Source organism: Trachurus japonicus, chromosome 24 (assembly GCF_045865225.1).
Source record: "Trachurus japonicus isolate A0001 chromosome 24, Traja_1.0".
Classification (NCBI taxonomy): Eukaryota; Metazoa; Chordata; class Actinopteri; order Carangiformes; family Carangidae; genus Trachurus; species Trachurus japonicus.
In genome coordinates this window covers 11,240,629-11,250,746 of record NC_140930.1, presented here as the reverse complement: position 1 = coordinate 11,250,746, position 10,118 = coordinate 11,240,629, and the positions used below count along the sequence as shown (strand labels likewise).

General features: G+C 41.7%; 3 protein-coding genes across 4 annotated transcripts in view; 2 read left to right on the top strand and 1 right to left on the bottom strand.

The window, feature by feature from the left end:
* Positions 1 to 781: 781 nt before the first annotated feature.
* Positions 782 to 4,489, top strand: scg5 (secretogranin V). The gene is made up of 5 exons (XM_085771595.1): positions 782 to 1,011; positions 1,763 to 1,912; positions 2,177 to 2,289; positions 2,679 to 2,732; positions 2,936 to 4,489. The coding sequence occupies exons 1-5, from the start codon at positions 786 to 788 to the stop codon at positions 3,062 to 3,064; spliced, it is 672 nt and encodes a 223-aa protein (XP_085627721.1). The 5' UTR covers positions 782 to 785; the 3' UTR covers positions 3,065 to 4,489.
* A 113-nt stretch (positions 4,490 to 4,602) lies between these two features.
* Positions 4,603 to 6,091, top strand: grem1a (gremlin 1a, DAN family BMP antagonist). The gene is made up of 2 exons (XM_085771596.1): positions 4,603 to 4,740; positions 4,868 to 6,091. The coding sequence occupies exon 2, from the start codon at positions 4,877 to 4,879 to the stop codon at positions 5,450 to 5,452; it is 576 nt and encodes a 191-aa protein (XP_085627722.1). The 5' UTR covers positions 4,603 to 4,740; positions 4,868 to 4,876; the 3' UTR covers positions 5,453 to 6,091.
* Positions 6,092 to 6,111: 20 nt separating this feature from the next.
* The window catches only part of fmn1 (formin 1), a 41,488-nt gene continuing 37,481 nt past the window's right edge, over positions 6,112 to 10,118 (bottom strand). For both annotated transcript variants that reach the window (XM_085771593.1, XM_085771594.1), the window contains 4 exons: positions 9,765 to 9,816; positions 8,807 to 8,956; positions 6,748 to 6,829; positions 6,112 to 6,556 (listed from right to left, as the gene is read on the bottom strand). In XM_085771593.1, the coding sequence (XP_085627719.1) occupies positions 6,512 to 6,556; positions 6,748 to 6,829; positions 8,807 to 8,956; positions 9,765 to 9,816 (329 nt within the window). In that variant the 3' untranslated portion in view covers positions 6,112 to 6,511. The remainder of the gene's footprint in view (positions 6,557 to 6,747; positions 6,830 to 8,806; positions 8,957 to 9,764; positions 9,817 to 10,118) is intronic.

Sequence of the window (10,118 nt, the reverse complement as noted above, 5' to 3'; positions counted from 1 at the left end):
ATTTTCCTTCAAAATAAACCCACAACGTCTCATTCAAGAAAATGCAATATCTTGAAAACTACACGATACACACACGACTATTTCAATACTAAGTATAAATTAAGATAAAATGGATTGAATTTGATTGAAAAGTGGTGTTAAATTAAATTTCACATGTTTGGTTTAATTGTGGTTTGTGAAGTAACATTTTATTTTGGAAACCGGAAACGTAGGTCTACTATACTATACGACCAGCTTGACAGGGCCAGGGTCTCGTGCAGTCAGCAGGTCCCTCCATCATCAACCATCACCACCACCACGGTAAGAGCAAATAAACAGATTCTCATTTTGATCACTTGTGAGGTTTCTATTGGGAATAAAAAATCAAGTTTATCATCAACTTAATGTCAGTAAACGCATCTTTTATTGTGAAATGTTGTGTTTTCTCTTAAATAGCTGTAACGTGCAGGCTATTTATAGACTGTTTCCATCAGCATTAATGGTTCTGTTGTTTACTGAGTGAGTGTCGCACATTGGCTTCATTATTCAGTCCACATACAATAGATTATATGGTTTCTATTAACCTTACCACCTTATCTTTATTTATTATACCTTACATAATACCACCTTCTCTATATTTATTATCTAGCTAATTATCATGTTGTGTGGCAGTGAAGTGCAGCTGTGTTTGCACATGACCACACGTCTGTCCATCTTTTTTTTTCTTTTCTTTTTTTCCCCTCCACGGTTCAGTCTGATGTGTTTTTTGTCCTACCTACCTACCGACCGACCGACAGATCACAGTCATGGGCTCGGCGGTGCGGTTGTCTCTGCTCGGCCTCCTCCTGTGGCTGCAGCTCGGCAGAGCTCCGGTGTCGGCTCGCAGCCCCCGCACGGCGGCGGACCAGGTGTCCGAGGCCGACATCCAGCGCCTCCTGCACGGCGTCATGGAGCAGCTGGGCATCGCTCGGCCCCGGGTGGAGTATCCCGCCCACCAGGCCACCAACATCGTCGGGCCTCAGAGCATACAGGGTGAGTGTGGATGTGAAATCATAGTGAATAATTTGTTTTATTTCATATTTTTCTTATTTTATCACTCATTTTTGACCATGTGATGCTCTGATAATAGGGCGCTGCTGATGTTTGCTTGAGCTCTTTTGCTTATTTTCTGTTATTTCATGTTATCTTCAAGCTAAAATGGTTTAAATGTGTTTAAATTACATTTCAGTGCAGTGTTTCTATACTTTCTGGAGCTTTGCATTTCCCCCTACACACATTGAAATGATGATTTCAGGTAATAGGCTACAACCACTTTCCAAAAGATATAACTTTTTTCATCCAGTTAACACTGAAGCAGCTAATGAACTTGTAGACTACACACATGTAATGGTGCTGTTACATAGAAAACACAACCGTCCACTTTACATTTCGTATCCTTGTGAGACACAGCCGTCCTCTAAGATGTGGTGGACACTTTTCATTTTACATTTAGTCTTTGGTTAACTAATTTCAAACACCAAAAAAAAAAAAAAAATCATCCACATTAGTAAAGTAATGTTTTCACAAGATATTTGAAGAATTTAGCTTCAGTTTTTAAGCATTTGAGCCAAACAGTCTTCTTGCACAGTGCTAATAGGCTCATTATAGGAAACGCTGAGGTAGTTCTGAAAGAAAAGAAGGTGAATATTCCTGATGTTGCTGCTCCTGCATGTGGCTGTGGCTGTTGGTGCTGGTGCAGTTGTATCTGTGGTGACCGACCGTTGTGTTTGTTTCCCTCCACTAGGTGGTGCTCATGAAGGGCTGCAGCACCTCGGCCCCTACGGAAACATCCCAAACATTGTGGCCGAGTTGACCGGAGACAACGTCCCCAAAGACTTCAGTGATGATCACGGATACCCAGACCCCCCAAACCCCTGTCCCCTGGGGAAGACGGGTGGGAAATATTCTCTGTTTTTGTTTTAAATGTACTAAATGTCAGTAAAAGCAGCAGGATGAAGTAAATTGGCTCCAGCATCATGCACTTAAGACTGTTTTGTCCTGTTTTTGTTTTTTTTTAATCTAATTTAATTTCCATTATGCTGTTTTTGGACATAACTTTCTGAGACAAAACATGGAGCTGTTTTTCATGGATCGAACTTTCAAGGTGATGAATTTTCATCACTCTTTTTCTGTTCTGCATCTTCTCCTATTTTTGCAGCGGCAGACGGGTGTTTGGAAAACGCTCCGGACACAGCTGATTTCAGCAGAGAGTTTCAGAAACACCAGCACCTCTTTGACCCAGAGCACGACTACCCGGCCCTGGCCAAGTGGGTGAGTACAGGACAGGGCAGGGGGGAAAAAGCAGCAAATTTCAACGGTGGGAACCTACAAGATGTTTAAATGATCGACTGATTCTTCAGTATTTCTTCCCAAATCAAGTTATTTACTTTAACCCATTGGAAAACCAGAGATACAGGTGCACACATACAGATGAAAACATGTACAGTCCAACTCCTGCTGCATTAATATTATATTTTTAATATCAATTAGTATTCAGAAGATGCTTTTGTCTAAAGTCTGGCCTGAAGACGAATATTTATTCCCTTTAAGAGGTCATTTCAAGCTATTTAACAGTAATTTGGGAACAAAGGGATCGGCTGTAAAACAACAGATATGATATAAAGTCTGAAAATGTACTTTTTTTCTGCTTTTCCCCTCAGAACAAGGAGCTTTTGTACCAAAAACTGAAGGGAGGACCGAAGAGAAGAAAAAGGGTATAGTGTTTTATGGTTGTCTTTTTTTCATTCTTGCTGTGTAGGATTATATTTTAGAAACCACATCACCAGCACTGAGGTTTACCCCCGAAGAGACCGATGTCCTCTTAAACTCACTCATCTAGATGTGAAGACTTAATGTTTACACTCGTGTTTCTGCCCCTCCCCCTCCTCCTCCCCCCATCCCGCCCATCCATCCACAGAGTGTCAACCCATATTTAATGGGCCAGAGGCTGGACAACGTGGTCGCCAAGAAATCTGTTCCTCACTTCTCCGAGGAAGAGGAGGACGCAGCACCGACCGTCTCTGCCACCGCCAAATCTACAACCTAAACTCCTGCACCTGCAACACACACTGTTATATCAAAGTATTCACTCGGATGAAAGTTTTTAACACTGTATATCTAATTATTTTGGGGTAAGGAGCAGTGACTTTGAAATAAGAAATAGTAAAGTAAAGAAAATGTGAGTTATATGAAATATTTATAATGTAATGCTAAGATATTAATCAGCCCAGATCTTATTTACTAATTGGCACAACATATTTGTGTAGCAGACGTTATAATCACAGACCCACGGAAATAAAATGTGAAGGATTTTGTAGGAACAGCGACACTCAGCTGTCATCATCAACCAGTACAGTATCTATCAGCAGCTCCACTGGGTCCTCTATCTACATACACACAATAAAACCTTCAGCAAGGTTATATTATTAAATGTTGGACATAAACAACACATACCGGTACTTTAATTATCAGTGCTTTAAGACAGTTGTTTAACCATTTATTTATAAAATGACCCAAAAAAATAATGAAAAATCATCCACTATGTTCCCAAAACGTCCAAAATGTTGAGTTTATAAAGATAGAAAACTGGGGAAACTAGCAAATATTATTATTCAAGAATCTGGTACAAGTGAATTTTTGTCATTTTTTTCCCCCCTCTAAAAATGAATTGGGAAAAAAATATCTCTCCAAAAATCAACCCACAACCCGACCTCCATGTTGTTTCTGGAGATCAAAGCTTTGTAAACAACAAGTTGGTCGGTCTTTGTGTTTGGGTTTTTGTTTCACAGCCGCTCTTTTGAAGGTGAAGAACTCTGAATACTTTGCAGTTTGAAAGAGGTTGACACTGAAAAAGGTCAAATCAGTTTTCTACTGCAGATATCTGATCCGAAAAACCCAACAATGAAGACTGTGTGTTTTTACTTTTTCGAATTTTAAGGAGTGTAAAATGGTCCCATTGCCTGAAATTTAACCTAAAATCCAAGAATCCAAGAATATATGGTGTTAAATCCTTCCCTAGTATATCTGCAGCTGTATTATAAGAGGAAGTTGTATAAAGATATATCACTTTGGAGGAATGTTGAATCAGAGCTGTTGTTATTATTATTCATGACTGTAAAAAGACGGATTTACTCACATTATGGAGTTTGATTTTTGTATGTCTTGATAGTTAATCACCTCTGTGTCTTGAAGAAAAGATTCAATGTCTTCAATCAATCATCATATTCTTATTATGATATTATTAATTATGGATAATGAGCTTTGCTTTGTCATGTAAGGGAGGCTTGTGACTCGACTGTAGCATGGGAAATATTTTAAGAGATTTACTCTCGCTTGTATCTGTTCACTTCACTGCAGTAAACATGAGTCTCCACAGGCGCAGGAATCTGTCTCGGATCACTTCATCTTCAGCCAAATATGTTTGTGTTCTGTTTTTGTTCTGTGAAGTCAAATAAACGATTTATCTGCATTGAAAAAAAAACAAAAAAACAATGTTGTAGGAGGATTTATTCCCCCCATCTCTCTTCAGACAGATAAAGACAGGATCAGGGTTTGGGGGCGTGCTCTGCTGGAGCTCTGTACTGTAACTCAAGACAGTTTAGAAAACCCCTCAGTGTGTCATTCATGAGGCCACTGGAGAGGAAGCAGGAGCTGGAGAAGAAACAGGCTGTAAACTGTCTGACTGGATAAAGACTGTTCACTGTGAGGAGTGTAAAGCAACAGGTAAATCAACTGTTTATCAAGTTCGGATTGTGTTTTTTGGTGGAAATTCTGGTGCGTAATTCGTGCGTAAAAGCTGTGCGTAATAGCTCTCCATGGATGACCGATTTGTATGTTGCTTTTCAATCAGGTTAAAACCATGAGGAGCCCATCAGTGCTGATCTCTGCGGTGGTTTTGGTGCTGGTGCTGCTGCTGCTGCTCCCCCCGCTGAGGAGAACAGACGCCGCGACCTTTCAGAGCGCGTTGCCTCATCCAAACAAGTACAACCCCAACGAATCGGAGAGATGTCTTCAGCCTCCCATCGGTGGACTCATTTCCCGCGGCGGCCCTGGGCCCGTGACCTCCTCCTCCTCCTCCTCCTCCTCCACCGACGAGGTGCTGGAGTCGAGCCAGGAGGCGCTGCACGTCACGGAGCGTCGCTACCTGCGGCTGGACTGGTGCAAGACGCAGCCGCTGAAGCAGACCATCCGCGAGGAGGGCTGCCTGAGCCGCACCATCATCAACCGCTTCTGCTACGGACAGTGCAACTCCTTCTACATCCCGCGGCACATCTACCAGGACGGAAACGCCTTCGAGTCCTGCTCCGCCTGCAAACCCAAGACCTTCAGCACCGTCACCTACACCCTCTTCTGCCCGGGACAGACGCCCAACACGAGGAAGAAACGGGTGCAGCGCGTAAAGCAGTGCCGCTGCACGACCATAGATACGGATTAAGTCGGGAAAACCTGACACGTGGTGCTGCTGGCAGGTGATAACTCTCTTCTGAGGAGGAAAACGAGCTGATTTGCAAAAAAAAAAGAAAAAAAAAAAGGGGGAAGTTGCTTGGACACATGAGAATAAAGTGGTGAGGAACTTACCTGAGCCTAAAGAGAGGACTCTGACCAACACACCCAAACATAGGTGGTTGGTTCAGGTGCCAGGTGATACAGTAGTTTGATCTGCAATTAATAATTTATCACACTGAACAAATATCTAGTCACTTCTCAGTCATTACTTGTGTGTGTTTGCAGATTTATGGGTTTCAGAGGCTGAAGTTTATGGTTTTGTTGAGTGCCAAAGTGCTTAAAGTGCTTGTTTTTTAAGCTAAAGTCTTCATCATGTCTTATTTCTGGTAGACATACAGGCTGGTGGATGTGCAAGACTTAGTGGGAAATGTAAGAGGACACATCTTCAAAGGACTTGGATGCTTTGATTGTTTCCACTGTGTGGGAAGGAAAAGTGGAGGTTTTTTTTTTCTTTTCTTTTTTTTTGTTAACGACCTGCACTGCTAAATGCCACTTCATTTTACCACTGTGTATAATATGTGTATCATGTATTGTAATGTTGTTGCTTGTAAATAAAACATTTCAAAGCTTTTACAACACAGTTTTTTTTTCTGATCATTGATTTTTTTTTATTTGTGGAAAAATATGGTAAAGGATTTTTAACTATACATTAGAATCAATGCAAAATATAAGAGTGATACAGTAGAAGAGTCTATACACAGCTGAAGCGATCTCTGGTCTCTACAGATTCTTTCAGTCTTTTAAATTAAAGTACAGTTCAGGTAGGAAAATGATATAACATCCAGCCGGCAGCTGATGAATAGAAGTATTTCATGGAAATTTAAGAAAAACAAACAAAAAATGGGCAAATTAAGTCAAAAAAACAAAAGAAAAGCTGGAAGTTTTACCAAGGAAATGTTGGTTTGGTATCATGATCCAGTCTGATCCTGACAGAGCGATGGAGGAGTCATGTGGCTGAAACGACCCTGATGTTAGAGATTTGAGTCTCTTAAGTTGGAGACATGTTGGCTTCTTTCTGACGCAGTCGTTCTTTCTGCCGGGAACAAAAAAAATATGATCAGTATTAGACGAGATCACCGCAGAGATTCTTTGCCCCAGTTCTTTCTAAGCAGAACCACAGAGGGCGATTGTGAAATTCTTGCTGAGTGCTTGTTCAAGGAACTTTTTTTTTTGGATTGTCTGCTCATGTGTTTCTGGGTTTGTCCTGTATGAATCTGGTCTCACCAGGCTGTTGGGGTTGATCTTTCTTGTCTCCACTTTCTTCTCCGCTGTGATTCTCTTCACTGACAGCTGAGCCTCCTTCAACCTGCAGCAGCAACGACACCAGATCGTTAACGTTGCAGCATCCGACATGTGTATTCAAATCTAGAATATAACTTTTTCTTTAAAAACTCTTTACTCCTTCGTCAGTCTCAGTCCATCCCTGTGAGTTAAGTTATGAATTCATGACTATTTCCTGAATTATTAATGAGAATCACAGAAACAGAATCACATTTATTTTGCCAGAGTATGTGCACAAGGAATTTGACTCTGGTTTATCCTCACTCACTGATATACACACATATATATAAAAAAGACATACAGAATGAGGACAGTAACAACTGAGCAATAACACAATAAAACAGATAACACATACAAGTACAAATATAATCAAGTAAAGTGGCAGGTGGATTAAGGTGGTCAGTTGGTAGTGCAAATAAACAATGAGGTACAGTAGTAGTTAAAATACATTCAACAAACAGAACATAGGAACGCCTCCCAGTAGTTCCTCAGTATTTCATGTCCTGGATGCCACAATATGTTTGAGACATTTTCTCTAAAACCCGTTACTCTGTGTTTTCTATATTGCATCATCTCTGCTGATCTGACAGCTGCACATTAAGGCCGTCAGTCGCCTGTTCCACAACATCCTCAAGATGAATTCACATCAACTGGATTCACAGCTGGAGACCGTGGAGGCCACTGAAGTTCCCTGACCTCAGTGTCACGTTCATTCAAAACCAGCGTGAGGCGACTTTTGCTTTGTGACATCGTTCATCATTATGTTATAAAAAAGATGGTAAAACTGTGACTTTTAAGGGATTAAAGCAGAAGTAAGCGATCCGGTCGTTTTGGCTAATGCTGCGTTCCAGGCAGGCTTTTGAAACCGTAAATTACAGCTTCAAGTCACGACTTACGACTTTGTAGCGTTCCAGGCAACCCGTAAATCGTGTTTTTCCGACCTGTTTTACCTGTGAAAGTCACTATAACGGCCACTCGTAACTTCCGACCCATGAACTGGTACCAGATCGAACTGGTACGACTTCACAGGTCGGGAAAAACACGAGTTACGGGCTGCCTTGAACGCACCATAACGTCTTGTCAGCCGACGGAGTTAGCAGCCCCCGCCCTCGTCATGGATCTATTGGTCCTCGTCCCTACGTCACCACATTCACGGCATCCCTTGGCTGCACACACAGCCCTTCATGCCGTTCTCTCTCCTCATTGGATAAAACTTGTAGGATACGAGAAAAGTTTTCTCCTCGGCTCAGAGCAGAGCAGAGTGACTGACAGACCCGTGTTTCGGTCCAAACACTCTATGTAAGCGATTGCTGTCGGAAGATATAACTATTTAAGACTTATATTAACACAAAAATATCGCTTACTTCTGCTTTAATAAAGTGCAGCAACACTCAGATTGGCTGTCGCATTCAAACTGGTATTAAGAGACCAAAACTGTGCCAGGAAAAACTTTGCAGCATCATTACACCACCACCACCGGTCTGGACTGGTGTCGTGTCGGGTTGATGGATTCATGCTGTTGATGCTTAATTCCGACCATTTGCTGCCTCAGCAGAAATCCAGATCCATCAAACCAGGCAACATATTTTCAGTCGTCTTCTGTGATGTGAGTTTTTTTTTGTTTTTTTTTGCGGTTGCTTCAGATGACGGGAGAGGAGAGGAACCCGGCGTGGTCGTCAGCTGTTGTTGCTCTTCCACCTCATTAACCAAAGTGCTTCCACCTGCAGAAACTGATGCGCACTTGATGTTGTTCTGTATTTCTGGCACCGCTCTGTGCAGATGGCTCAGTGATATATGTAAACGCTCCGACCAGAACTAACGATCATGAGGTTTTTTTTTTCCCCTCATTGTGATATTTGAAGTGCCATTATAAGGAAAGTTCCCGACTTGTATCTGCATGATTTTCTGCTGCCACGTGATTGGCTGATGAGATAACCGCGTAAACAAACAGGTGAACAGGTGTTCCTAATGAAGAGCACACACACACACAGGCAGCACTTACCTCTCTTTAGAGATAGTCTTGTTCTCCTTCTTCCACCGGGCTTTGAAGTCGGCGCAAAACTCGAACCAGAGCATGAAGACGTGAGCGGCGGTCACCTCCCTCTCTCCCATCCTCGGCCTCAGTCCGAAATACAGAACCAGGTCCTGGAAACTGAGCAGCAAAGGATTTATGGAATTAAAGACACAATTAACCAAGATGGAGATGCTCATTTGTTCCAGTTAAATCTGATTTTCAGAATGAGTGCAAAGTGTTTTTTGTTTATGAGGCAGGATGCAATGATTTCTCAGGACAGGGAGAATCATTAGATAACTCAATTAGATAAACTCATGAACGGGCGCCACCATATGCAGAGGCTGTTAGTCCTCCCTGCAGTTGGCCCTGGTTCGAATCCCTCCCTATTTCCCATCTCTCTTAACTATGCTATCATAAGCGTCAGGTTTACTAGGTAGATTGTTATGTAAGTTGTGTCTTGAAAGTACTTGATTGTTGCCCCTTTTTTTGGCTTTTAGGTTGCCTTTAACATCTGGCCAGGGACAACGGACGAAAACTAGCCTTGTTGGCTAACTCTGGCCCACTTACAGTTTTTCTTTTAACTCTGTTGATTAGTGGTGCACTGTCCCTATGAAATAAAGTAATAAATGAAATGAAATGAAAAAAAGGCAAAAAAAAATGCCCAAAAAAAGTTAAATAAGTGTTGTAATTATTACTTGTAATGGACGTTTTCCTTTTCAAATAAAACAAAAATAGTTAAAACAACCCAATCCAAGACTGAACATTTATAGCAACTAGGTCATGGCTGCTAGTTCCAGTTTTTTTTAAATCTTTGCTGGGGATGTCAAAATGTTTTTCAAATGAGTTTCTATCTTCAATATTTCCATCCATCGAGTTTATAATGTCAGACATAATTTGTTGAATTTCAGAAAAAGGCCAAACTGTCCACATGATGCGAGTCTCTGACCTTTTTTGCACAGTCACCAGCTGATAGGAAGCTTCTGCGTGTTCTTTCCGCGCTGCAAAGACACAAGACAAGGAAATCATTTAGTTGTGGTCCGATCCCCAACCTCTCCCAAAAAAAAAAAAGACAGATTATACTTTAAAGAGTCATAATCCCTGTGTAGAGTCTGTGGATGTAAATACTGAGAAGCTGTGGCGCGATGACGACCTTGTCAGATGGAGCCAGACGACCATCAGGCGGCAGTTACACGCTGAGTTGTTCAACAATGGGACCATTCTTGCTGCCACTTTCAAATTGCAAACGCCATTACGACAAAATAACAGGTACATTACTACCTGCGTCTGCCTCCCTGTAATG